The sequence below is a fragment of the Pungitius pungitius genome, chromosome 9 (assembly GCF_949316345.1).
Source record: "Pungitius pungitius chromosome 9, fPunPun2.1, whole genome shotgun sequence".
Lineage (NCBI taxonomy): Eukaryota > Metazoa > Chordata > Actinopteri > Perciformes > Gasterosteidae > Pungitius > Pungitius pungitius.
This window is the reverse complement of record NC_084908.1, coordinates 17,331,598-17,359,544: the sequence shown is the minus strand read 5'-3', so window position 1 is coordinate 17,359,544 and position 27,947 is coordinate 17,331,598. Positions and strand designations below refer to the sequence as shown.

Here is a 27,947-nt window from a genome sequence, read left to right as displayed (position 1 = left end):
TGAGCATGCAAAGAGACACAGTTAGCATGGAGGCCACTGCTGGCTCAACAGAGGGGAAGAACAACATCTCATACATGTTGGTGCCTTTCTAAATATCCCGTCATTGTGTTGTCATCGGACACATTTGACGCATGCTGCAGCGTACCGTTGTCGTCGCAGGACTCGGACTGGAAGGAGCTGAGGGACTGGACCTCGGACATGCTGCCCCGGGTGCTGTAGGGGTGGCACGCGCTGTCCTCCACGGGCTTCTTAGTCAGACACGGATCCAGGTCCACCACTTTGGCTGCAGGAGAGAGAGCTCGATGCGTTAGAGGGGGGGAACATTGGTACATGGATGAGAGGTGGTGTGTATATACACCAATATCAGCCCTGTGATTTATTAAGATTAATAGAAATCGAGCCGAAAAACACTTTTCTTTAGTTTACTGGAAAGAACTGCATTATTTATAAAAATGAGACAAATTTGTGCATTACCTTGTTCAAGAAATGACATCATCCTTTCCAGGAAACTTACTATCAGGTGATTAAGGACGCGTCCAATCTTGATAATTAAATGCAAATAAAAATGCCTGCGCCCCTGAGAACTTACTGTCATAATCGTAGTCCCAGTTGGGCTTCTGGATGGAGTCGCTGTCAGAGACGGAGTTGGAGGGGGGCGGAGGGGGCAGGTTGGGCGCCACGCTGCACACGGCCACGGTCTTGCGGTGCCCGTGCACGGTGTCCGGGTTGAAGGTGCTGAACTCCGGGTGCTCGGGGATGGCCGAGCCCTCGAAGGAGTTCCGGTCCAGGTTGTTCCTGGAGTCGCTGGGAATGCTGGGAGTGTAGGAGATGGGCCTCACGGGCACCTGCGGCGGGATGTCCGAGTAGATGTTCTTGCTGAGCTTGACGTCGAAGTACGGCCTCTGCAGGAAGGAGTGAGGCGCGCCCGACCCGCCCAGGTGCTTGTCCTCGCGGCCGGCCCTCGACTTCCTGCGGCACGCCCTCTTGCGGACGACCACGAAGAGGAGGACCAGGATGAAGATGCTGGAGACGAAGACCACGATGCCGATCACCTCCTCCAGGCCGATGTTCCAGGAGGTGGAGACGAAGTCGTTGCGGACCTCGGCGCGCAGCTCGCACGTCTGCCCGTTGAAGCCCAGCGAGCAGTTGCACCTGTAGGCCCCGTACGTGTTCTGGCACTGGCCGCCGTTGGCGCAGGGGCTCCTGATGCACTCGTCGACGTCGCTCAGGCACCTGGAGCACGCGGCGGGGGGAGGGGGGGGGCAGTTGTTAAAACCGGCAAAAACCAGGCTGCGTTTGGAAATGTTTCACACGTGAAATGGACCCACCTGTCGCCCTGGAAGCCCGACTCACACTCGCACACCGGCCCGTCCAGACTGTCGATGCACTTCCCGCTGTTTTGACAGGGGTTGTCCCGGCAGTACGGCCCCAACTGGCACCTGAAGTCAGAACAACTTCACTTGAGAAAACTCCCTTTGCTTCTTTGCATTTTTTTTTTTGTTCCCACCCAAACAGAAAATGTAATAATTATAATTTCTAAAAGCGCAGAATGAGGCGGCGGTACCTCTGTCCGGAGTACTGCCCTCGGCACTGGCAGTAGAAGTCGTCCGTGCGAGGAACGCAGGTGCCCCCGTACAGGCAGGGGTTGGAGGCACACGGGCTTATGCCAATCTCACAGTGGGTGCCCACGAAAGAGGCAGCACACTTGCAGAAGTAGCCTGTGGAATTCATGCAGAATTTAACTGGCGGTCGGGTTGTCTCATAAAACCAGTAAAAGGTCAGCCATGCTTAAAGGCCCAGGGGGGGGGGGGGGGGGGAATACAAAATGGGTCGCTTGTTAAATTCTAAAGAATTTACATGTACAAGTACAAAAGCTACGCATGTCACACCGTCCCCTTTCTCCAATTGGAGCTGATGTTTAACAGAAAAGCCTTTAAGGGAGGAGGAGGGATTGCTCCCCGTGAACCGCTGGCAGGTTTTCAGTGTGAAACAGGAAACAGTTTTGCTTTAAGAGCAAATTAAACCCAGCGACAAGGAGCGAGGCGAACTGCAGCGACGGGAACGGAGGCCACGGAGGCCACGAAACACGCGTCACACGGGTAAACCCCCCCCCCCCCCCCCCCTCCCATGTTGAATGTTGAAAATACCTCCGTTGGGCAGCGAGGTGCAGCTCCCTCCGTTGGTGCACGGGTTGCTGGAGCAGGTCTCGGCCGGCGCCAGCGCGCAGCCCGGGCTCACGTCCACCATGTCCTCCAGCGCGGCGTGGGCCCGGCGGGCCTTGGCGTTGAGCGGCAGCTCCTGGCCGTTCAGCGCGACGGCCTCCAGGCAGCCGCGCAGGCCGTTGGTGACGGGCAGGCTGCGGCCGTGGCGAGCCGAGGCCGCGGCCGCCTGCCGCACGTGGCCGCCGAAGTAGACGGCGTTGTCGAGGTTGAGGGTGCGCAGGGTGCCCGGCGCCGTGCCCGAGGCGGCGTGCACCCGGTCCAGCACCAGCTTGGCGTAGTTGCCGTCCACCTCCAGCGTGAGCGCGTGCCACTCCCCGTCGTTGACCTGGGCGCTGTGGACCGACACCAGGCCGGGCCCGCTGCCGCAGTCGAACTTGTACTGGAGGCGGCCGTTGACGATCTGTTCGGAGGCACGAAGAGTTAGAACACATCCTCGTTTCCGCATTTTTTTTTTTTTTTGGGGGGTTAAAGGCCTTTGACGTCGTTATGCTGACGGAGGCCGCCGTTAATCAGAAAGCACCATGTGCGGCGCCCTGATTCCGTCTCACCTCCACGGGAGCAAAGAAATGTCTACTCGCTCTGAAGAAATAATAAAAAAAAAACACCTTTCATACAAACAGTCTGACTTCTGTTTGTGCCTCTAAATAACTCAAGCGAAGGTTCTGAGACTTTAAGACGATCAAACAATGACTCCCTCTCAGCCGGCCACGTGTCTTTAGTCTAAAGTCTGGTGAGCAGACGGCTACGACAGACGGACCCCGAGAGGAATGTGTGGAAAACTGATTTCTGTTTCCCTCCCAGTACTGAAATAGTTTTTTTTTGTCTCTGTGAGATTTATTTTGACCAACCACAACATTCCTAGCGTCCCTCATGCGAGAAGAGGGGTTTTAAAACAGCCTTTTTTTGAACCCTTAAGGTTAGTTGATTGTGTTTAGGCCTGGTCTTTAGCTCTGAAATGAGTCGAGTAATGAGGCTCACACACACACACACACACACACACACACCTCGAGGATGCTGTAGTCGGTGCCTTTGGCGTACATGACGGTGGCGTGGCTGGAGAAGGTCCTCAGCCGCAGGGACAGCTTCATCAACTCCTTGTTCTCGTTCTCCATCAGGCGGTACTTGACGTAGCCGCCGCCGCCGAACGTCAGCGACTGTCCGTCTGGAGGGGGGCGACGCGTGTCAGTAATAGGTGGTGCGTCAAAATCGACATCATCTTACGGGTCAACGACGTGGGTGGGTCGCCTCACCGGAGCATTTGCCCTTTCTGCCCTCCGGACACACACAGCTGTACGCGGCGTCTCTGGGATCCGCCACGCACTCCGCGCCCTCCGGACAGGGGCTGCTTTCGCACAGGTTGTTCCGCACGGGACACCTACCGCCTGGATGCCAACACACTTCCTCTCAGAACGGCAGTTTCTAACACACGGTGAATGTTGGGGGAGGGGGGGGGGGGGGGGTTGCGGGGGCGTACCTTCGCACTGGCAGGTCGCCGTCCTCAGGTGGCGCGGGGTGACGAAGCTGAGGCGGGCGGTGCTGTACGTGGCCACGGCGGTCTTGTCCAGCGAGACGACCTCGTCGCAGAAGCTCAGGGGGCAGTCCAGGCCGGCGCACAGCTTCTGCACCACCCGCACGATGCGGACCCCCGTCATCTCCTCGATCACGGCCGCCGAGGAGTTCAACTTGTGGAAGACGACCTTGGAGGGGGCGCGAACGTCAGCCTTTTCTCTTTCTCTATGACTCTGAAACGTCTTAAAAAGCGCGGCTTACCTCCTGGGATTGGTAGGGGCTGCCGGACCTCTCCAGAGCCAGCAGCACGTCCAGGTCTCCCTGCTCGGTGGGCTGCAGGCTCACCAGCTGGACCTCGCTCCTCCGCACGCCGGCGATGTTGCGCAGGGCCCGCTGGAAGTTGCGCCAGTAGTCGCCGACGAACTCCTCGGGGGCGATGCTGGCGAAGCGCACGGCGATGGAGTTGTCCAGCGCCTGGCGGGTGGCCTGCCTCACGTGCACGGTGACGTCGGCCGCCGCGGCCAGGCGCCCGTCCGTCACCGTCACGTTGAGAGCGTAGTGGCCCACGTCGAGGGGCCGCAGGGCCACGACCTTCCCGTCCGAGGCGGAGACCGAGAACAGGGCGCCGCTGTCGTCCGACGCCAGGCTGTACGCCAGCGTGTCGTAGATGTCCTGGTCGGTGGCGTGGATCTTGCCCAGGACCCCTCCGGGGTACTCGTCGTCAGCCGTGGTCACGAAGATGTCCAGCGGGAGTATGGCGGGGGGGTGGACGCTCTCCTCGATGACGCGCACGCTGACGAAGGCGGCGGAGTGGCGCGGAGGTTTGCCGCTGTCCGACACCTGAGCGCGAGGGGGGAGACACACGTGGGGGGGGGGGGGGGGGGGGGGAAGAGTGATGTGCACCGTAAGCTTTATTTTTCCAGCAGAGGGCAATCTAGCTCTTTCACTCTGATACGCGAGGATATTAAAAGGCAACAAGACATCTATTTATTTATTTTTTTGTACATTCACACTCGCGGACCCCGAAGGACGTCACTCAAACGTGAGCCTCGTGTAAAAAGACATCGCACTTCCATTTCGTGTCCCATCTGCTCACATGCTCCTTTCCCCCCCCCCTCCCCTGTTCTTTCCTGTAACGCGACACATCAACGCGCGTGGCGGCGCCGTCTCCAACGCCTTTGATGCGGGATTCTCCCGAGACGGCGCTCTCTCCGAGGAAGTCTCACAGTTGAGCCTAAACGCTTCGTTGCAGGATGCGTTTAAAAAGGTTCAAGATGGAGACATGAACGTTGGGAAAAGGCGCAGAAACGAAAAAAATAGAAAGAGGGAGGACGAACAGATGGGCTCAGATGGATCCGACCCCTTCGCCCCGCTGTCTCTCCTACTGGCGCCGTGACTCACCTGCGCTCGAAGCAGGTAGTGTTCTCTGGTCTTCCTATCCAGCGCCCCCACGGCCACTAGAGCGCCCTGCGGATTGATGTGGAAAGCGTCGCCCCCGTTGCCGTCCACGATGGCGAAGGTGAAGGGCGGCCCGTTGTGGGAGGCGTCCCGATCCGTCACGGTGAGCTGAAGGACACTCGTGCCTTTGGGTCGATTCTCCTGCGGGGGGGAGGGGGGGGGGGGACAAGAGGGGAATGTTTAAAGGTTTTTGCGATGAGAGGAGGTGGCTCTTCAGCTCTGTGGGGGTTTTGAAGAAGTTTCAGCTTCACGCACACAGGCGAAAACGCACAACAGGCCATTTGACCCATCGCTGGTATAAGAAAAGACTGATTAAAGCCACATCACGGCGTTCCTTTTAACGCTGCTTCTGGATCTAAACTCACTTTGAGTCTCAAGTGTGGAGGAAACAAGTCTTGGTGGTGCAGCATGTGTTTCTTCATGGTTCTGCTTTGGTGGGATGTCGTGCTTCAATTTGATCAAGGAGCCATAATTTCTGAAGGGCTTGAGCTGTGCATCTTGCGACAGTATTTTTTAAATTGCTAGTTTTCTGAGCAAATTTGAATAATTTTACAGCCGATCTTTGAAAATATTATTATAACTTTTTCATCTCCCGAAATGGAACCCATATAGACCCGTTTGTTCTTCCTATTCTAACGCGTCCTCGCTTTCCACCAGTCAATCCTACGCTATCGGCTCACTATCCACTCTTCATCCCTCCTGCCTTTAAGCCTTTCCTTTCCTCATCTGAATTCTCGTACTTAAGATGCAGCAGCCTCTGTCTTTTGAAGCCCCCCCCCCCCCCCCCCTCATCTCCCAATTCTCCCCTCCCCGTCCTTACCTCTGATGCTCCAACCTCCCACTTGCCTCTTGACATTCCGGTCGAACAGCCTCCCATTATTCCACCCTGTTAATCCCTCTCTCTCTCTTTCCATCTCCCTCATTCTCATCCTCCCCAATCTCTAACCAGTCCCCCCCCCTCCCCCCCTCCCCCGCTCACCTGGATGATGAGGCTGTAGTTGGCCTGGGAGAAGAGCGGCGGGTTGTCGTTGACGTCCGAGATGTCTACGTTGACCACGGCGCTGCTGGAGAGAGGCGGCGACCCGTTGTCCGAGGCCACCACCGTCAGAGTGTACCCCGAAGTCTGGTCGGAGAGAGAGAGAGCGAGAGAGAGAGCGAAAGGGAAAGAGAGCGTAAGCCAAGAAAAAGGCAAACGGCTGCTTTGGTAAGCAGTAATGGAGCTGAGATCAGTAAACAAGCCTCCCTGTTTGGCCCGACATGGCTCTTATTGGATTGTGCGTAGAGCGCAATTAGTCCCCTCAGTGGATTAAACGTCTCGCTCACCCGCTCTCTGTCCAGCTGGCGAGCGACTTTAAGCTCCCCTCGGATCGGATCGATGGCGAAGGGGCTTCCTTGGTTCCCGTCCACGATGGAGTACCTCACGTGATCGAAAGAAGGCCCGTCCAGGTCCTCGGCCACCACCTTTGGATGGATGGAAATAAAAAAGAACGATTAATTGGGGCGTTAAAAGCCACTAACAAACCATTTGTTTTTCCGATCTATTGATTTTTGGGGTTACAAAAGAATACAGTCATGCTCTTGGACACCAAGGTCGACTTTTAACTTTTTTGGAGCATTTTGTTGACACATTCATGAAATCGGATTAACTGATGAAATTAATCATGATTCAAAAGCCCCAGTATCAAAACATCGGGCAGATACATGGATTATTTTTTTGCACCCTCCGAAGACCCACAAACACACACACAAACACACACACACACACACACACACACACACAAACACGGTCACATATTGATAAGAATCCCCAAGGAAATCAACGAGCTTTTCGCAAGGAAATTTGAGACAATGGCAGTCATTCAAATCTAATTTTGTGAAAGATCATTTGTATCCAGGTACATTAGACACAGATAAATTACCCTCAGCAGAGGAGGGAGGAGAGGTGGGCAGCGAGGTGAGGGGGGGGGGGGGGGGGGGAGGATACATAAATAGACTGAACAGGCAAAAGGAAGAGAAGGCCTTATCTCAGATAGAGGCTTAATGAGTCAAACGCCTTTCAATTAAGCTGTTTGAGCGTGTGTGTCGGGATAATGCAGGAGAACAGGGGCGCAGCGAGCATGAAGAACGTCGCCCCCCCCCACCCCCCTGGATTTACCCGCGCCACCAGATGGCGATTTGCCACGTGTGCAGATGCGCGATGTGTGCGGTGGGTTGACGGGCTGAGAGGAGAGAAAAGCTCTAAAGGGAGCAAATTAACGACTGGAGTGAGAAGGAGAACAGTGGCAGAGAAGATGGCGTTCACCCCGCTCGCGGCTTTCAACACAACAGCGCACAGCGTTTCCGTACCGCCACCACGGTCTTCCCCAGCTCGGCGTCCTCGCCCACGACGGCCGTGTAGACGCCCTGGCTGAAGACGGGTCCGTTGTCGTTGACGTCCGTCAGGTTGATGTTGACGGTGGCCATGTCGCTGAGCGGCGGGGAGCCGCCGTCCGTGGCCTCCACGGTGATGTAGTACTCGTGGGAGACCTCGTAGTCCAGCGGCTCGATCACGAAGACGTCGCCTGAGGCAGAGGGACGGCAGGAGAAGTCAAGAGAGAGATAGGGGGGGGGGGGGGGCGCATCGGAAGGTCAGAGGAAAAGAAACTAAATCATCACTCAATTTGTTTGAAAGTAGTTTGAAGCATTTTTCGCGAAGAAAAAAACAGACGCATGAGTCATTCCTTCCCCGAGGCGATTGATAATGTGAAGACAAGAATGCAGACTGTGTAGACTCCCTCAACGAATAAATGACCCGGGCAATGAAGATCTGGATGTTTGACTCCTTTCACCATGTGGCCGGTTTGTGATAAACAACACAATTAGTCGAGTGTGTATCCTCGAAGCCAAACACACCTGATTAACACAAGTCCTCCCTCCATCAAAAAAAGCAATTATTTAAAAACATTTCAGATGTTAGCGGTCTTCTTTTTCGGAGCTCATACTGGCTCAGAGCCATGAGGCCTTCACACCAAAGCAGCTCTGCTACAGTACAATACTTTTCACTTTAAATAATGTGCATGAAACTGTCATCGGCATCAAAAGCAGCGTTGCAGCGGCACTGCGCCTGTGATGACATTTTTCCGAGTAATGATGGAACAGCGGCAATGTTAGCATAGCCTTGCACCCATTGATCCGAACCCCTCGTCACCATGGCAACCAAATGGTAGAAAACAATGCCTCACAGCGCTGCTACATGTGGAACTGCAAAAGGGTTCATTTGATCCCTGTGGTGACTGCAAAAATATCATTTAGTTCAGTAATTTACAATTCAATACCCAACTTAATTGGACTTGTACTTATTTGCACTTATTTACCAAGCACTTTAGTGGATAAAAGGAGCTAAAAAGGATCTATTAAAAGCGTGCGCATACCCGTGCGCGGGTCCACGCTGAACATGCCGTGCTCGTTCCCGCTGATGATGCCGTAGGAGATCTCGCCGCCGGCCTCCGTGTCCCGGCTGGCCGCCTGCACCCTGAGCAGCTGCGAGCCCGGCGCCACGTCCTCCGGCACCGTGGCCGTGTACTCGCGGTGCTCGAACACGGGCGGGTTGTCGTTGATGTCCAGCACGGAGACCAGCACCTGGCACAGCGAGGAGAGCCGCGGGGAGCCCCGGTCGCTGGCGCGGGCCCTCAGCTCGTACGTGGACTGCGCCTCGCGGTCCAGGGCGCGCTCCAGGCTGATCACGCCGCTGCGCTCGTCGATGGAGAAGGTGCCGTCGGCGGAGTTGACCAACGAGTAGAGGATGTCGCTGTTGAGGCCTGCGAGGAGAGAAAAGGGTCAAACTCACTTTCGTAATCATTACGTAGCTCACACACCGTCCCACGTCTCAGCAGTTTAGCCGCCGAGTGGCACGTTGTCTTTCGACCAGCAGATAAATAGCCACATCAACAGGGATACTCTCTTTAAGTGCGGGGCGCATTGGTTTGCGCATTGACGCATCGGTTCATGGACGACGGGGAATCGTCACCCGTCTCCTTCCCGTGCGGCCTGTGAGACGAACAGGAGCCGTACGCGCCTCGTTTCCGCGGCGTCCTCATAACTCATGTCCTCCCGCTGGCGGGGACGCTCGCGGGCAACAAGACAGAGACGGATCGCGATAATAATCGTAATGACTTTCTGCAGGTGCCCCCCCCCCCATTTGGAATACGCTATTATATCCCAATTTGTCAGGTAAGTGCCCTCGTCTCTCATCACGATGCTGCAGAGACCACCACAGCGAGCCCTGCTGATTTAGATTCCCATCACTTTTATCTGATCATCCCTGAGACCATTGCTGTCTACAGCGGTAGTTTAAGTGAATTGGGCTGAGCAACTATTGGCTATTTGGCCTCATCCAGGTATGTTTATGATGCTTAAAAGCATCTCAGTTCCACGGCTGGAATGTTCACGTCAAAGAAAACAAACAAATAATCATCAGATTAATGAAAAGTCTTAGTTAAAGCCTTGTGGCATCAACAACCTAAATTAAGAATTCCCAGATGTTGTTTCCACGGCGAGGAAAAGGTTATCAGATAGTCATCACTAGTAGAACATGTATGCATTTTGACATTTTGGGTGTCGTTCCCCTTTAAAGACAACGTGGTACAGCATATGCAAATCTCTTGTATTATGGCAGCAATAAGAACAGATTATACTGTATGTGGAGTAGAGCTGGCACATTGAGACGTCTTTCCCTGCAGTATTGGAGACAAAAATATGTCAAGAATATTTCATGAATCTGGCAGCGTCGTGGGCAAAGCAGAACATCTTTTACATTCCTCCAGAATGGTGAGAAAAATAACCACGACGAGGCAGCGCCAAGAGACGCTCTGATCCGGGCAAAGTGATAAAGGAGAAGGAATGTGCACTCGCATAACTTCAGCTTATCAGATCACGGCCACCAGAGTGTGCGGGTCGGTCTGTCCCGTCTGGTTCGTGGCCGTCCCCGCCCCGAAAGGTGCCGCCTCTCTCAGCGTCGGGACGTCTCCGTGGGGGGGGGGGGGGGGGGAGGGGGACAGGAGGGCAGAAAGCAGCCAGAGCCCCGCCGCATGTACTCTTCGCGTTTCGATGCCTGACGCCTGAGTGAACTGGGTCAAAGCTGAACACCTCATTCTTCTTCTTCTGCACGCGACTCAAAGCTCGAGTCTCGCCAGTTACACCGAAAAAAATAAAAAAGACATCTCATGAAATGTGCGATGCCCACGTGCCAGAAATACTAATGAAATCCCACTCTGCTTTCGCTCAGCGCAACCCTAAATAATGATTGCCCCCGGCCAAACTCCAGGAAGCTCCTCTTTTTTTTTTTTTCTTCTCCACCCCTCCGTCAATTACCCTAATCCTTGATACTAAAAATGTGAACTAATTTTGTGCCAGTAAAGCCTCGGGGAAGAAATGTGTTAATACCAGCGGTTTCCTTTTACTATTTAAGGTTCCTTTCTCCGCGGGATCGCACTCGGGGGGGGGGGGGGGGGGGGGGGGGGGGAAGGCGGCTGGAGTGGCTCGTGTTCCCCTAAACTAAAAAAGGTGTAGTCTGGAACAGGCAGGTCTGCAGGAGCCTGAAATGACTGTTTCAGACCGAGTGAGTTCTCGGCCTCGTCCTCTCGGCAGTCCGCCGTTGCATCATCGCTGAAAGGTGGAAGGAGCCCGCAGATGAATGTGTGCCCCCCCCCCCGCGGCTTTGCACCAGGCAAATGGAAAATCACAATCAGCCCTTTTAAGAATTCCGCTTCAGAGAGAGGAATTTCATTAGAGTGTAATGGAGCTTTTAATTTGAGCGGTTGATCATTCATGAAATTCCACATTTGTTATCCCTCCCTCTTGGCATTTAGTGTAATGCAGTCGCACGAGGGAAAAGATAATAACCCGTGCATTGTGAGTCAGCATTTAGCCAAGAAGCAGATGCATGCTGTATGCCGGCTTAATAAACCCCCTTTAAAAAAAAAAAAGCTATATCATTTAATCAAAGGTGCTTCTTTGATGCCTTTGTTCAGCTTTTATTTGCATTCTGAAGACGATGACGGCTCTCAAACGTTTACCCAAAACATTGGTTTGGTTTCAAAAAGTGTCCAATCGTGGCTGAGCAGCCCCCAACTAGGCGCAGCAGGATCGCTGCACGTGTTGAAGCCAGCGTGCACGGGGGCTTCGGTAATTGCTGCACCAAGGACTTTGTCAGGTGGTCCCGTTTCAGTTTTTTGGCCTTTAAAAACAAATTTTGCAAACAGCTCATGAAGCAATGAGGTTCTAAATGTTAGATGGCATATTTGAAACCCTTATTGTAGGGTTATGTTATATATTAAATCCGCCTCCGCTGTCATTGAACCGACAGCAGGACAGACCCTTAACAAGGAGGCGGGGCTTGTCCAACGCCACAGTAATGGCTCCCCTTTCCTTTGCTGTGACTTACATCTGTCAGGTGAAAGGATCGATGGTTTTCTACAGGCGGCCCGAGGACCAACTCACCGGAATCCATGTCGTTGGCCAGCAGCTTCGCCACGTACGTCCCCGTCTCCGTGTTCTCGAAGACCGTGATGGCGTAGGGGTCGGCCGAGAACTGCGGCGGGTTGTCGTTGACGTCCTCCACGGCGATGTGGACGTCGGCCTCGCAGTAGCGCCCTCCTCCGTCCACCGCCCGCACTTTGAACCTGTGCTCGTCCAGCTCCTCCCGGTCCAGGGGCTGTGAGGTCTTCAGCTCGCCTGCGGGGGGCGGGACGGAAGGGTTTAGAGGCAGAAAAACACACGAAACACGCGAGGAACACAAATGGTTTTGTGTTTTATTTTTTTCTATTTAAAGAAGTAGAGCGCGCATCAGAGGACTAAAGCGCCGGAATCCCCTGATCTCCTGTCTACTAGCCAGGTAAAAAAAAAAAAAATCATTTAAACAACCGCTGACTTCCGAGAGTGAGAAGGAGCGGGGGGGGGAATGACAAAGAGGGTGGAAAAGATGAAGGGGAACCGTCGGATTTGGCAGCTGAGAGCGGCTTGGAAGTGTCCCGGGACGACGAGACGGGAGCCAAACGTTCCCACAAGCTCCCTGGAAAACTCCAGAGCCTCTTGGCGGTCCTGGTCTGCAATAATCCTTACTTGTCTGCACTGAGAAAGAAAATAACATCCCCTCTTCATAACGGTAGGGCGGCGGGCTGGAGGCCCGACGTTCTGCCGCTGCCAAAAGGCAGCTGCGTGGCGCCCGTTGCCTCGGTTTCAGTCTCCCGGCGCGCTAAAAGCTGCATTTTTTTTACTCAGGGATTCTACGCAGCAGCTGACACGCTGCACAGCTTCCCAAATCCACTGGCTTAGTTTGTTTTGTCCTCTTGGTGCGTTTGACTTGGCACTTATTTGAAAACCAGGTTGGCGGTGATTAACTGGCATTGTTTTTCTTTCTTTTATGTTTTTTTTCTTCCCTGCCCTCATTTTTCTTCCCAGCAGCCAGATGGAATCTCAATTTCGAAGGGTCTCCGGGAAGGAAATTATTTTGCAGGCGTAGAGTATGGCGGGCCATAAATTAAATTTTAGTCCGCAACGCGGCGTTTTAGTGCTACTGTGGGTCTTTAAGTTGCCCCGCTGGGAAACGCTCTTAGCTCATTTAAGAATGAATAAGTAAATAACAACTGGGCAGAAGGAAAACACCCCAGCGCTGCTTCTGCTATTTCTAAGGATAACTCTTATACAGAAACACAAATAAAACGGGAAAAAAAACACTAATATTTTTCCGAGGGAGGTCTATTTTCGGATGGTAAGTGCGTAGCATGTGAGACTTTTAATACGAGGCTTCCACGGACAGCTTCCATAACAATACGACCCAAAACTAAATCCAACAAAAAAAAGAAGAAAAAGGCTTTGAGATTTAAAGAAAGGACGGATGCACTGAGCCACACAAAGGATGCAGTTTGTAACTCGTCAGTAACTTGAGCGCCCTGAGACTGTCCTTCACACACCTTCGGCATCCATTGTTGCGAACGCACACACACACACACACACACACACACACACACCTGTGTCAGAGTCGATGATGAAGAGTTCCGATCCGACTCCCTGGAGCTCGTAAGAGATCTGGGCGTTGGAGCGGATGTCAGCGTCCGTGGCTGAGACCTGAAGGACCAGCCTGCCGGCGGTGGAGTCCTCCGGGACTCGCTCGCTGTACAGGGACTGCGTGGAGTGAGGACGGCAAGAGGGAGAGAAGTGGATGTGAACACCACAAAACAACGAAATTACACAACAAACGCAAATGAAGCGCAAAAAAATACGGACTTCACCTTCTGGCATATGGGGCTGTTGTCATTGGCGTCCAGCACTTTGACCTCCACGACGGCCTTGGCAGTGAAGATGCCGTCACTGGCTGTAATGTTCAGGAGGTAATTGTCCTTCTCCTCACGGTCCAAGGGCTTCCTGACAGAGACCTTCCATTCATTCTGAATGTGTTCGATGGCAAATTGGCCAAGTGGGTCTCCTCCTGTTCGGTGTTCAAAACAATATGTACCAACTCAGAATGAAGTCGAGAACTCAGGGAAAGCAGACGCTCGTTAAAAAAGACACAAGGATACGACTCCTGTGTTTTTAAAAAACCTTCCACAAAATATCTATCAAAAATTACATGTTTGGTGCACAAGCAATCCTGCGCCAATGTATATGGACGAATGCTGGGTTCTGTTCCCTCTTTCCATTCCCGGACTAGACATATTCACACTCGTTAATTACTACCAGAGGAGGTATTTCCCTCCCATCTATTTCAAAGCATTATTTGGATAATTATACATTTCTGTATTACAATGACCTGATTATTTGCCTTGAGCTTTGACAGATTAGGCGATAACTCGAGACTACTAACAAGACCGCACAAGTGTATTATGCTTCAAAGATGAGATATTATCATCACATCAAGGCGGCATAAACGAAGAACAAAAAACCCCCCAAAAAACTCCCAAAGCTCCGTGATTAACACAAAGCAGCACCGAGTGCGTCACACCAAACACACCAAACACCCACCTGTGATGAAGTAGTTCACTTGTCTGTTGATGTCCTCGGAGTCGTCGTCCGTGGTGCTGAGGATGGCGATCACGCCGCTGGGCGGGGGGTCGTCCTCGCTGACCGTGCCCTTGTAGACCTCGGCGGTGAAGCGCGGCGGGCTGTCGTTCACGTCGGCCACCGTCACCTCCACCCGGGTGCCGTTGGCGCGTCGGGCCCCGTCCCCTCGGTCCGTGGCCAGCACGGCGACGGTGTACCGGCCGGTCCTTTCGCGGTCCAGCTCCCTCAAGGTGGTCACCCACCCGCTGTCGGCGTTGACGGCGAACAGCTCGGCTATCTCCCGGGGGTTCCGCCCGGCGTCGAGGCTGTAGACCACCTGGCCGTTGGCGCCCGAGTCCTGGTCGGTGGCCTTGACCTGGATCACCCGCGTGCCGCTCGGGAGGTTTTCCGCCACCACGGCCTCGTAGGGGTCCGACTCGAAGACGGGCCCGTTGTCGTTGAGGTCCTTCACCTGGACGCTGACGCTCACGGACGCCACCACGTCGTAGTTCTCGTGTCTGCCCTGGCAGAGCAGGGTCAGCTGGTACCACTTGGTCGTCTCGTGGTCCAGGCCCTTCTGGAGCTTCAAGGCGCCGCTGTCCCCGTCCACGACAAACACCTCGTCCCCGTTGCTCTCGGGGGTGTTGCCCCTCGCCAGGCTGTACGCGACCGGCCGCTCGCTCTCGGCGCGGATGACGTCGATCTCCGCGCCGATGGGAAGGTCCTCGGCGACCGTGTAGCGGTAATGGGCCTCGGCGAACCGGGGGACGGGCGTCTCCGGCGCCACGATCCGGATGTACACCTGAGCCACCGAATGCCTGGGCGGACTCCCGGTGTCCTTTGCCCTCACGAAGAACGCGTACAGCTTGTTCTCCAGCCCGATGAGACTCTCTTTGGTGGTGACCACCCCGGAGGTGGAGTGGATTTCGAAGTTCTCCTCCACGTTTTCCACGTCCGCTTCGATCGAGTACTCGATGTCGGCGTTGCTTCCCTCGTCCGTGTCCGACGCGGCGATGTTGACCACGGAGGTCCCCTTCGGGACGTCCGATGCGATGGTGGCTCTGTAGTCGGCCGCCCTGAATTGCGGCGCGTTGTCGTTGACGTCCGTGAGAATGACATTGACCACAGAGAAGGCCACTTTCCCGCCGCCGTCTTTAGCGATGAGAGAAATCGGGATGACCTTTTCATCGGCGTTTTCCCGATCGAGGCTCTCGAGGGTTAAAATCTCTCCGTCTTCGTTGACGGAAAACTTGTCTTTGGCAAAGTCGTTGACAATGAGGTACGTGATCTGCCCATAAATGCCTTCGTCGTCGTCCGTCGCCTTCGCCTCCGCCACCAAGGTGCCAACGGGTGAGTTTTCCACGAGCTCGACCACGTAGTCCACCTGAGAGAAGGTGGGGCTGTGGAAGTTGGCCCCGGTGACTGTTACCGCGACGACCGCCGAGCTCCTGAACACCCCGTCCGACACGGATACGTTCAGGTGGTAGAGAGGCCGCATGTGCGGCCTGCGGTGGTTGGAGACGGCGATGGCGCCCGTGCGTTTGTCGATGGAAAAGTTCTGATCGTCGTTGCCGGACACGATGGAGAACTCCAGCTTGCCGGCGTCCGAGCTGTCGGCGTCGGAGGCCTGCACCTGGGTGACGAAGTAGCCGCGCGGGGCCAGTTCGCTGATGGTGGCCTCGTAGGCGTGCCGCGTGAACGCCGGGGCGTTGTCGTTCAGGTCGGTGACGTCCACCGTCACCATGACGTCGCCGGATAGGGATGGAACGCCTCCGTCCGAAACCCGGACCCTCAGCTCGTGCCGCTGGATCTCCTCGTGGTCCAGGACCTGAGCCGTGGAGATCACTCCCGTGTCCCGGCCGATGGCGAAGGCGTTCGGGTTCTTTCCCTTCTCTTCAACCAGCTGAAAGAACACCTCTCGGTTGTTACCGGTGTCGGAATCCCTGGCGTCGACCTGCAAAACGAAGGCCCCGACGGCGGCGGCCTCCGAGATGTTGGCGCGGTAGGACGCCGACAGGAACGCGGGGGCGTTGTCGTTCACGTCCTCCAGAATGATGTCCACAAACACCTCCGAGCGCGCCCCGGTCAGAGAGTCCGTGGCCCGCACGTTCAACTTATAGGCGGGATGCGTCTCGAAGTCCAGGTGCTGAATGACGTGAATCACGCCCGTGTTGAAGTCAATGGAGAACTGTTTGAGGGGGTCCCCCTCGGCGATGGTGTACACGACGCGGGGGCCTTCCGAGTCGTTGGCCTGCACGTGGAGAACGGGCGTGTGCAGCTGGATGTTCTCGGGGATTTCGATGCTGTAAAAAGGCCTCTCGAACACGGGCGTCGCTTTGCTCACGACCGTGATCGGGACCTCCACCTCCGCCGAGAGCGGCGCCTCTCCGCTGTCCGTCGCCACGACGACCACGACGAAGTCGGCGTCGAGCGAGTCGGCGTCGAACTTCCTCCTGAGGGAGATTTCGCCGGAAGGGTTGATCTGAAAGTGCTCCCCCTGGTTTTCCTTAAGGAGGTAACGGATCTCTGCGTTCGGGCCGCTGTCCTTGTCCACCGCCGTGACCTGTCGGACGAGCCGCCCTTCCTCCGCGTCCACCTGGACCAACGCGTGATAGGGCAGGTTCACGAACATCGGTGCGTTGTCATTGGCGTCCTCCACCGTCACAGTGACCAGGACGTGAGCCCCGTCCTCGGATTTGCCCTCTCTGGTGACCTCGACGACTATGTTGAACGTGTCCCGCGCCTCTCGGTCGAAGGGGATCCCAGTGGTTGAGATCACTCCAGATGTTTGGCTGATTTTGAATCGGACGTCGGGGTTCAAGATCCTGTAAAACAAGGGCTCGTTGACCTGGGTCCCGACAGCCGCGATGACGGCTAGCGTTCTCTCCTCGGAGAGGTTTTCCCGGACGCTGGCTTTGTAGGACTCCCTGGTGAACTTCAGCCTACTCTCCGTGTTCTCCTTCACGTGGACCTTCACCGTAGCGACGGCGGCGAATCTGCCGTCCGAAACCCTCACCTTGATCTCGTACCTGCTCCTCAGCTGCGTGACGTTCAGGATGGAAATGACGCCCGTGGCCGGGTCGATCTTGAACTTATCGCCGATGTTCCCCTCGGAGATGGAGAAGAGAAGTTTGGCGTTGGGCGCCGAGTCCGAGTCCGCGGCGTCGACCCCGATGACCTCCACCCCTTTGTACGTGGGCACCACGACGGTGGCCTCATAAAGCTCCCGGCCGAAGACCGGCGGGCAGTCGTTGACGTCGATCACCTCCACCGTCACGTTGGCTGGCGTCTCGGCGAACAGGCGCGGCATCCCCAGGTCGTGGACCTGCACCGTGAAGCGGAAGGCGCTCCTCTGCTCGTAGTCGAGGGCCGCCGTGATCCGGACGGCGCCCGTGCTGGCGTCGACGGCGAAGTAGTCGTGAGCGAACGGCTCCACGATCTGGTAGACGAGCATGGCGTTGCGGTCGCAGTCGGCGTCGGCGGCGCGGACGACGAAGGGCGCGTTGCCGCGGGTCAGAACGACGCTGCCGACGGCGGCCGACTCGCTGATGACCCCCCGGAACTCCCTCTGCAGGAAGGTCGGAGCGTTGTCGTTTTCGTCCTTGACGTGAATCAGGAGGGTCGCGTTGCTGGCGAGGCCCGCCATGTTGGTGCCCTGTATGACCAGCTTGTAGCGCGCGGCGGCCTCGTAGTCCAAAGCTTTCTGGGTCACGACCACTCCCGAGTTAGGGTTCACGTCGAACGCGCCGTCCACGTTGCCCGCTTTTATCTGGTAGAAAATCGACGACTGGCTGTCGGCCGTCACCATGCTCACAAAACTTCCCGGGCGGAGCGACTCGCTGACCTCGGCGGAGAACTCCTTCTGCGCGAACCTGGGCGCCGCGTTGTCGGAAACGGTCACCGCGATGCGCACGGCGGCTGTGGCGGAGAGCGGCGGCAGTCCGCTGTCGGAGGCCTTCACGGTGAGGTCAAACGCGCTCCTGCTGCTGCGATCCAGCTCTTTCGCCACCGCGATGGTCCCGAGGACGGGGTCGATGGAAAATGAGTTTGCAACATTCCCTGTAACAAAGAGACAAGAAAAGTAGAATATAACATCGGCCATTGATGTGCGCCTGGTGATGCATATACATATATTTTAAATTTGATAAGTGTTGTATTAGAAAGATGTGGTGGATAAACATTTGGAATTTCAGAACAATGCTAACGTAGTTTCCGAGCCAGTCGTCCTATTCAGTTTCACTCAGAACAAAGCAAGCTACAATTGAATTACATCAAGCCACCTCAGCTGTGTCAAACATGCATATATACAATGCTTCTTCTGTTACAACAGCATATTGTAGGAGAAAACCTTTGTGGAAGTGTTCCATGATTTCATGATTGAGGTCCAGTTTACAACAGCGCACAAAATGACTCTTACATTTTTTTTTTTTTTACCCGAGCTCATTTACAACGAGCGCTTTCTGCCGAGAGAAAACCGGAGTGGCAGCGCGACTTTGCCTTTCACCTGATTCAATGCTGTACACGACGGCGGCGTTGTCGCCCTTGTCTTTGTCCAGAGCTGTGACTTGGAGGACGGCGGCGCCGACGGCCGCCGACTCGAACACGCGCCCCGCGTACGGCGTGCTGATGAACCAGGGGGCGTTGTCGTTGGTGTCATCCACGTTGACAATGACACGCACCAGGTTCCTCTTCACCGGGATGTCCTGGTCTCGGACCTGGAGACCAAGGAGAGGAATATTAATTAAAGTAAACGAGCGAGCTCATCTAAACTCCACGGAGCATTACTGACGAAGCACGCGATTCAAACGCCGCTGAACCGCGTGCCGGACCCGTCCGCTCGTACCATGACGGTGAGAACGTGGCGATGCATCGTCTCGTGGTCCAGGCGCTCGGCGGTGAAAAGGGCGCCCGTCCCCGGGTCCAGTCGAAACTTCCTCAGGCTGAAGGGGTCGGTGCTGCTCAGCAGCGTGAAGGTCAGCTTGTTCTTCTCGTCTCTGTCGGCGGCGCTGATCTGCAGGACCTCCGTCCCCGCCGGCTTGTCCTCGGGGACGTTCACCTCGTACACCTGCTGGGAGAACTCTGGCCGGTGGTTGTTGGTGTCGATGACACGGATGAGCACCTACAGGAGGAAGAATACATATTTTACATTCATTATTTGAGCTTTTTCTACCCTTATCTTTGTGTACTTAGGGGTGTTGCAAGTCACTGTTGTGTATGGCTGTATTTCCCCCATACTGGGCTAAGTTCCTGTAGGGTTGCATGTGCAAACACATTTTCGTAAAAAAACTGGGTCGCCTAATGGTCAGAAAACCGATCACCAGACAATAAGTGCTGGACTTTCAGTTCCTGCACACACTGATTCTCGCCATGCTTTTCAGTAATAAGCAGCGCTGTGTAGTTATAGAAACGGATCGAAGCGTATGACGGCAAAAGCAATACTTTAACCGAACGGCCACTTGATGCTGCGAACAGAGAAAACAGGAAATCAATGGTGAAAAAAACACAATGCATCTAAATGAACTGCGAGCTACAGTAAGTACGGGAGCAGCGGATTAAAGGGCACACGGCTGGAAAACCCGTCTGACTGGGAGCTATTGCCTGTGGAAAGTTAACAAGACGTAAAATATCTATAAAGTCAGATTTAGGGAAGTTTTGGAAAGGTTCAGCAATTTTACGGTCAATGTTTGGCAGATTCGATTCTCTGCTAAAGTTTTCACAGACAACTCTCACTCACTTCTCCTCCTTTGGGCCGTGGTCTCGGTGCTTTCTGCACACACACACACACAAACACACACAACAGAGAATCTAACATTCCCGAACTGTAAAATTCCACCGGGACCATGTTTTATCAACACAAGCCACTCGTCTACTGGACTTCCGACGGAGGATTATGCAGAGCTGCTGGAATGCCATCTCTGCTTCCCAGAGGGGCTTCTACCGCTGCCAACCATGGGACGAGGGGGGGGGGGGGGGGGAGACGACAAAGGGAACATCCCAGATCAGACACCTGCATACCGGACACCAGGGGGTGATGTCCCGTAAGGAACCAGGCAGAGCCGAGCTGCTCCGGGGGCAGGTTGGCGGCTGACCGGGATTTGTCAGATCTCCGGGGCGACGCCGAGTGGCCACTTTGGTCTTTCCGTCACAAACACTGTTTGCCCCGAGCGCCGCCAGCCTGCGTCAGGGACAAATATAGACTCAATCTGACAGCAGCGATAGCGCGTACAATCTGCCGCGTGCTGCGATGCTGGCGGAAGCCACGCAAACTCGCAGATGTCCTCTTGCAGGGGGGGGGAGCGTCGATCGCTCGGTCTGTGAGACTGGCCGCTGGCCACGAGGCGCCAGGACGCGCGATGTAAGTACAAACGCAACCCGCCTGATGAGGTATTAAAGCTACGGCGTACGGCGTTTGGGCCTGCGGCGTCCCGGCAAAATGCACGCGTCAGATAACGCGTCTGGTGAATAGCGGGGGGAAGGTGGCGAGGGCTGAATGGAAAGGAACGGAACCCGGTCAGTGGCGCCCGCGCCCCGCGTCGCAATGTGCCCCTCGCACGGAAACAATGTGCCCCCCCCCCCCCTCCCAGACGTTACCGAGCGTCATGATGCGGCCCGACTGCAGCCTGTAGTCTTTGTGTATGGCTTCCTCTGGGAATGCCAGAGAGGAACACGAGTGAGGCTGAGACGTAGATGTGACAGACTGAGATACCACAGAGGGAAGAAAAAAAATAGAAAGCGCTGCGAGGGTGAGATGAGAGAATGAAAGAGAGAGAAAAAAGAAAAGAAAAGACAGCTCGGGGAAATGGTCAAATTCAGAAAAAACACAAGTTGTGAAACGAGAGAAGTGCAACAAAATAAATAAATAAAAATACAACAGTCGGCTTTGATATTCACAGCATATAAGTCTGGGCTCACGAGGTGAACCTTCCAGTGAGACGTTGTAATGCCGAACCGAGATAACGCCGGGACCAGCAGACCAGGAGCAGCCTGTGAGCAGAGCAGCCTGCTGGAGGTGTGGGGGGGGGGGGGGGGGGCGGGGGGGCCTCGTGCCGAGCGGGCCTCCTGGCTGCGAGGTGCACCCGAGCTAGAATGCGGCACCGCATGTCTACATCAGCTGATCCTCCGCAGGGCGCCTTCGCATGCGCCACAATGGTGGAACAGAAAGGGCCGACTGTTCCCTGGAGGCCTCCCACGGGGCGCCGGGCGTCCCGCTGACATCACCGCTGGAGTCCGCGGCGCGGTGGATTTCACATTATTTCTAATCTTCAGCTCTTTAGAAAAAAAAAAAAACATATAAATAGACTTTTGAAAAGAAAAGTCTGCTTAAGCCATCACAAAAAAAACAGTGCCTTCTAGATAATGAAACACCTTTTGTGTTCCTTTTGTGTATCCAGAAAAGGACAAATCAGGCTTTTGGGGGGGGAGGGGGGGGGGCTTTCATTGGGCTCATTGTCCCCTTGTGCCATGCGTGAGAGAGGAAGACCTCCTGCCAGGTGGCAGCTTCCTGGGCAAAGACGTGGCCACTGGCACCGAGCGGCAGGATTAACACACAGCCGGCTACCCGCTACAGGGTCCAGTGCTCTTGTTCAGGCCTTTGATATCCAAACAGAGTGATCATCGCCCCCCCCCCGCGTGCCTGGACGATAAATCTGGAGCATTTTCGGTAAACTCACGGGGATCGACGGCGGGGATGCGAGGAGAGGGGACAGACAGACAGAGAGAGAACAAAAAGCTGGGGGGGGGGGGGGAAGAGGAAATAACATTCCACTGAGAGAGAGAGAAAATAGGGCAGCCCGTCTGGCTGCACGTCTTCCACATGACTGTGATTTGAGGAATAGATAAGTCAAACTTTGAGCTTCCACGGGTTGCACTGCGTGCGCGTTACGGGGTGCGTCTAATTTGCACTGAGACCTGCATCGGGTTCAGCTTCAAGGGTTCATTTTATGCTGCGAGCGCAGCAACTAAACACCTCCCAAACATCCATTTCTCATGTCACGTGAAATATAAATGTTGTACTGTAAGATAAGAGGGTTAATCCTAAATGTATACATTGAAGTGGATTAACTAAAGCGTTAATAGTGCACGCCTGCAGTGGCTGCTATCTCCAAGGGAAAATTAAGACATTTTCTAAGCCACGCACAGCGAGAAGGGGCATTTTTAGTTCCTGTTAAACCCCGGCGGGCAGAGCGAATACTGTCAGTGCCAAACAATGTCGTCACATAGACAAGTTAGAAGCCAAAACGCAGACGGCTTCCCCGAGACACGAAAACCTTCAAGGCTCGTCCACAAATATGCGCTAAGCGAACCGTGATCCATCCAATATGGAGGACAGAAACCGCCACTGGTCCGCGGGTCAAAACACAAGTTCCGGGGGGGGGGGGCATTAGAACCTCGCCTCTCACCTGTTGGACCCCTCGGCGTGTCCCGGGCAACCGCGAGGACGTCTGACTCGGAACCACAGATGAATCATCGGGAAACATCAGAATTAACAGATGCGAGGCTCCATGTGATCCGTGCTATTTACACTCTGAGCCCACTCTGAGCCCCCTCCCTCCCCGATGCCTCTGGTCCGCAGCGTGAACGTAGGCTCAAGCACAAGAGAGGGTATCGCGCACAGCTCGGCTAATACATTCAAAAATATGCACGTCTTAAAATGTGCAGACAGCGCAAATCGGTGCACGATAAGCCCCATCTGATACGCTTCTTCTGATGTGCTGCACCGGCGATTACGCTTTGACCCATTTTCTTTCCCGAAACTGGAATTGGTGAAGCCGATTATCAATCAGTGCTTTGAGTAAAACTTGACACACACAAGAACAATTTGGGCTGAGTACGATTTGATGGTTTCGGACAGTGACCAAAATGACCAATCAAGAATATTTCTGATATCACAAATATTCAACAAGATGATCTACTTGAGGGTCCAGATACATTTAAAGTAACTGACCTCTCACACAAAAATCAGATATACTATTTCATTGCATGATACATCCATGTGCAATTTAATTTGACTCCCCAATCGGGCCCTAAATATCCCCCATCGGTCGGGCTGTTGTGAGAAATAGACCCTTCGATTCAATAGGTTAACCTTTGAATGTGATTAATTGGGCTTAAAATGTCAAGAGGACGTAAGATAAAATCTTTTGTCACGGCTCTTGCAGAAAGTGCTCCACGAGTAGAAGGGACCCCCCCGGCTGAGAGAAATAGGTCCTTTTTTCTTTTTTTTTGGTAAGGTTCTGAACCAAAAGGCCGCGCTGCCTCCTCGGATGAGCCGCAAAATGCCAGCGAAGGCGGCGCTTCTTCACCCGGAGGCTCAATGGAGCACAGCAGCCAGATGATGAAAGGCTTCATTCATACGGAGTGACAACAAATGGATTCTTTTCCAGCTACAGTTCTCTGAAGCCCTCGAACCCCCCCCCGCCCCCCCCCGCCCCACCTCCCTCCTTTTGAGGACAAAGGACAAAACATTTTGAATGCCACCGTCCCTTATGACCCAAACTACCACGTAGAAACCTTCAAAATCTCATGGACAAGGCATGACCGCCCAAAACAAAACAAAAACGCAGACAACCCTTATGGTGGCGTTTCAGCAGCTCCGGCATCAGCTGGGGAGCGAGATGTACGGAGAGAAGGATTAAATTAGCATGTTAATGTATAAAAAATGCTGCTTTGGAAGTTCTTTGGGAGCCACTTTCAGTTTCATCCTTCGCGCAAACGGGTTTACACGGGGTCTCGTGGTTCGGTTACCCAACGCCTTTCTTCTTTCTGCATGAAAGCACGTTTTCGGTGTTTTTTTCCCCTTTTTTTCCCCTGCTGTAGCATGAGCAGACCCGCGCATACGCACAGTCACTCAGAAAAGGGCCGGGGCCAGTCTGCCGAGTAGACAAAAGGGAAGGGTTTACAGGTCCAGAGGGGGGGGGGGCGGGGACTCAAGAATGTATTTGAAAAAAAAATTTTAAAAAATAAACTCCGGCTAGACGGCACCACCGTGGCAGCAGCTCTGCGTAATGAATGAGACAATGGAAGATTCCTGCAGCTCAGCAGCTCGCAGCGGAGGAGGAACGCATTGCGCCCGCATCACGGACCCTTCTTCAACCAATAAGAGTCCTCGATGAGTATTTTATGCTTTTTATGTTTTTTGGTGGTGAAAATCTAGTGGCAAAACGCGATGGAGAATTGAAAAAGCAGAGCCTAAATTTGCCTAAATCAAAGGTCGCGTTGGAGGTTCGGGGTTGGCACGGGGGCTGTGATCAACTTCCAAACCTGGAAAAATGGTCGAGGGCAATGACAAACCGTCGGGCCGACGCTCAGCGTGAGGGAAAAGAAGAAGAAGAAGAAGCTGACTGCTCGTCAGCCTGCGAGCGTCTCATTAGCGGTTCAATTACCTGGGTGCTGACAGTTCGTGTCCCATCTGTGGCTTCCACCGTCAGGTTGTAATTTGATTTCTGCTCGGCGTCCAGGGGCCGCGCAACAATCAAGGTTCCGCTGGCCTTGCCCACGTCAAAGCGGCTGTCATAATTACCACCTGTGGAATATAGATATATATATATATTTTTTTTTTTTTGTGGAAACAAACAACAATGAAGGACAAACGATTGGTGGCGCTGAGGGCAGGCAGCGAGGTCACACAAACACCAAATGGAGGGGCTGGGGAATACAAACATTTCACATTTCCCTCTGTGCTGATGGCGAAGGGGACAATGAATGATGGCGACGACGCACTGATGCTGACGCCGTTACCCGTCGGCACACATTCGCTGTTTATCTAAAAGTCATTCGCATGATGGCTATGAACGTGATGAATGCACACAAACACGGCGGTAGGTTTTAAGAACCACACATGGTGAGGAGAGGAGGTTTTCTGTCTTGATCAGGTTACAGGTTTAAGGGGGTGCGGGGGAGGGGATGTGGCACAACATCAATCGGGAAGCACAACACAACTCAACCACAGGCAACACAGTGTAGGATGATCTCCTAAAAGCTGTATCCCAGCAGCTACCTTCTGCTGTACAGTTGTGGTCACAGGCCATCTGAAGGATGTAAAACCCCTCAGCATCCTCTGTGCCGTCTTGCAAAAAAAAAAAAAAAAATTCCAACCACAAAGAACATTCCAGAGAAAAAGTGGGAAGCGGAAAGCCGAGCGCAAAAAAAAAAAGGGGAGAGAAGAGAAGAGAAGAGACGAGTCAGTCAGACATTGATTAGAGGGAGGACGGGCGGGAAGGAAGAAGAAGGCGAGCATTTTTAAAGGAAGTCCATTTCAGTTCCCTCATGCATACGGTGCCTATCAGAAGCTTACAAACACACACACACACACACATTCAAGAGGGTACAAATTAAGCCTGGACCAGTAAAACTGGGAGCACAGTGTGTTTTGTTTGTTTCTAACCTGCTCTTCAAAGTCCAAGTGCTGCACTTATCTTCAGACATATCACACACAAGACCCTATGTTAGTATTAATAAGAGTTTCTATTATTATTAGCAGCATTTCCACAGCACACACACACACACGCAAACAACAAGGTGCAACTGAAGGATTATTACCTGTGATTTCAAACCACACAGGCACGTCAGAGGCCTCCGTGGCGATGACGCCGACCATGTGGGCCACGGGGTCGCTTTCCATCACAGAGAAGGCGAAGGGGGACTCCTCGAAGAGCAGCGGCGCCGCGTCGGCCGGCAGGCCCGGCTTTGGGATCCACTCCACGTGCAGGCGGCAGGTGGAGGACTTCTGAGGACGCCCGTTGTCGACGGCTTTGATCTGAGAGCCAGGCGCAGAGGGGGGGGGGGGGGGGTGGAGAAAAAAAAAAGGTGTCACGCCGCGTTGCGCAACGAGCTTCTGCACAACTCTCCAGTGGAATCCTGCCACTCGACAGGAGTATTTATGTATATATACACAGAGAGCTCGGTGTGGTGGCTTCTTAGCCGCGTGGATAAAGTATGCATTAGGGTTTTTATATAGATAGTGGAAGTGGAAGCGCCTGATCTGTGGCACGAATCCACAGAGCGGGGTCCGGTTTCGATGGTTGAAGCCGTTCTGCATTCCCGAGTTGTCCCAAGTGCAGGAAAACGCTGCCTCTCGAATGACAATGCACCTTTTTGTTTGGGATTCCTTTTGTGAGTCGACCTTTTTGTGCGGAGTTCAGTCGCTGCGAGCTTCTGGTGGGAAGTGTCGGTCTTGCAGTGGAAGACACAACTTTGGATTTGCGGGGGGGGGGGGGGGGGGCATTAAAATCGAAGCTCTCTGAGAGACCATCAGGCGGAGGACTCACTGTGAGGATGTCGTATTCCCCGGCGGAGGAGACCTTCTTTGAAGACACCAGGCCGGTTTTCGGCTCGATGAAGAACTTCCCGCTCTCGTCGCCGTCCTCGATGCTGTACGAGATCTCGGCGTTGGCCCCTTGGTCCCGGTCCGAGGCGATGACCCGGTACACTGGGTCCCTCTTCGCGGCCCTCTCCTTCTCCGGCTTCTCCCGCTCCGGCAGCTTGATCTTGTAGATCTTCTCCAGGAACAGCGGCCTGTTGTCGTTCTCGTCGAGGACTCGCACGATGACGCGGACGGTGGTGGACTTGGCGGGAACGCCCTGGTCGGTGACCGTGATCTGAGAGGGGGGGGGGGGGGGATAAGTGAGAACATCAGAACAACTCAGAGGGGGTCGAGGGGGGAAAAGAGGAAAGCAATGATGCAGTGAGATACTACGAACTTCTTGAGTCTTCTAAGGCAGCAACATTCTGACGGTTTTCTGACCACTTGACTGAAAAAGTGAAGGGTTTGTTTTTCCACCCCCCCCCCTTTTAGCAAATATGCTTTGCTAAAAGTAACAAGCCCTTATCAATTTGGAGGTATTTCGGGGCACAATTTTGGGTACCAATCAGTATCAGGTATTATTAATAAGCAGATCTGTTCGAAAAAGCCCATTAAAAGCAGGAAAGACTTTTCATTCATATCAAAAAAATGAAACCTGACACACTTGCGGGGAGGAGGGGGGGGGGGCCCTACAGCTGTGGTTGGCGTATTCAGGTAAACACGACTCGGCTGAAAGCCGCTTGTTGGTGGCGACCGCGGCGGCAGCTTGTATGATGGCTCCAGCTGTGTGTCGGAGCCGCTAATAAACATGAAGACTCACCGCCAGAGGCCGGAGGGGCTCCTTTAACCCCCCCCCCCCCCTTTGACGGTGTATCTGGACGTTTAGAGCGAGTTTGATTCAAAGGCAATGACCTAAACAAACCCCATTTCCATCCAGTCTCGTGGGGTAGGAATGGGGCATCAAAAAAATCGAAGGGAAGGACAAATGTCACAGTCATTTAAAACCATCTGCTAAGTGCTTCGGTGAAAACCGTCAGGAGTCCGGGAGGGGGGGGGGGGGGCGGGCGCCATTTGCCGCTATGGTTTCAATTACAGAGGTAATGCGTTTTTTTTCTTTTTTTTATTCCTCACGGCGTCTGCAGCTGTCGGCGCTGTTCGCACAGGCAGAATTAATTTGATGGGATGATGAGAAAACCCAAGTGTGTGTGTGTGTGTGTATGTGTGTGTGTGAAGGATGTGTTGTGTTCGACATTGTGATCACGCTGAGCTTTACCCGATATCCCCCGATTACACCAAATACCTGGAAAAGGGCACTTTGTTTACGGAGGGAGGCCTTTTTTGTGAGTGTGTGTGTGACGCGTCAGTCTTTTAGTCTGATGATCAGTCGGAAGGGAGGTGTTGTTTAAACGCTGAAGGCTTAAAAGAGCCTCAGAAGCAAAGAT

At 54.0% G+C, this 27,947-nt stretch overlaps 1 protein-coding gene across 8 annotated transcripts in view; it reads right to left on the bottom strand.

The window, feature by feature from the left end:
• fat1a (FAT atypical cadherin 1a) overlaps positions 1-27,947 on the bottom strand; it is a 58,819-nt gene that overhangs the window by 3,625 nt on the left and 27,247 nt on the right. For 6 of the 8 annotated variants that reach the window (XR_005120349.2, XR_005120350.2, XM_037472303.2 and 3 more), the window contains exons 5-28: positions 26,471-26,800; positions 25,743-25,959; positions 25,201-25,269; positions 24,587-24,726; positions 19,048-19,323; positions 18,709-18,919; positions 14,187-18,263; positions 13,457-13,653; positions 13,196-13,349; positions 11,667-11,900; positions 8,600-8,986; positions 7,536-7,750; positions 6,513-6,650; positions 6,169-6,312; positions 5,133-5,330; positions 3,993-4,571; positions 3,697-3,919; positions 3,473-3,604; positions 3,227-3,384; positions 2,148-2,622; positions 1,565-1,718; positions 1,329-1,439; positions 590-1,233; positions 146-283 (exon numbers count right to left, since the gene is read on the bottom strand). Coding sequence is in view for 6 of the 8 variants with exons in the window: in XM_037472303.2 (XP_037328200.2) it covers positions 146-283; positions 590-1,233; positions 1,329-1,439; positions 1,565-1,718; positions 2,148-2,622; positions 3,227-3,384; positions 3,473-3,604; positions 3,697-3,919; positions 3,993-4,571; positions 5,133-5,330; positions 6,169-6,312; positions 6,513-6,650; positions 7,536-7,750; positions 8,600-8,986; positions 11,667-11,900; positions 13,196-13,349; positions 13,457-13,653; positions 14,187-18,263; positions 18,709-18,919; positions 19,048-19,323; positions 24,587-24,726; positions 25,201-25,269; positions 25,743-25,959; positions 26,471-26,800 (9,601 nt within the window). In the remaining 2 variants the exon portion in view is untranslated. The remainder of the gene's footprint in view (positions 1-145; positions 284-589; positions 1,234-1,328; positions 1,440-1,564; positions 1,719-2,147; positions 2,623-3,226; positions 3,385-3,472; positions 3,605-3,696; positions 3,920-3,992; positions 4,572-5,132; positions 5,331-6,168; positions 6,313-6,512; positions 6,651-7,535; positions 7,751-8,599; positions 8,987-11,666; positions 11,901-13,195; positions 13,350-13,456; positions 13,654-14,186; positions 18,264-18,708; positions 18,920-19,047; positions 19,324-24,586; positions 24,727-25,200; positions 25,270-25,742; positions 25,960-26,470; positions 26,801-27,947) is intronic. The other 2 variants (XM_037472308.2, XM_037472309.2) reach the window with 1 other exon arrangement.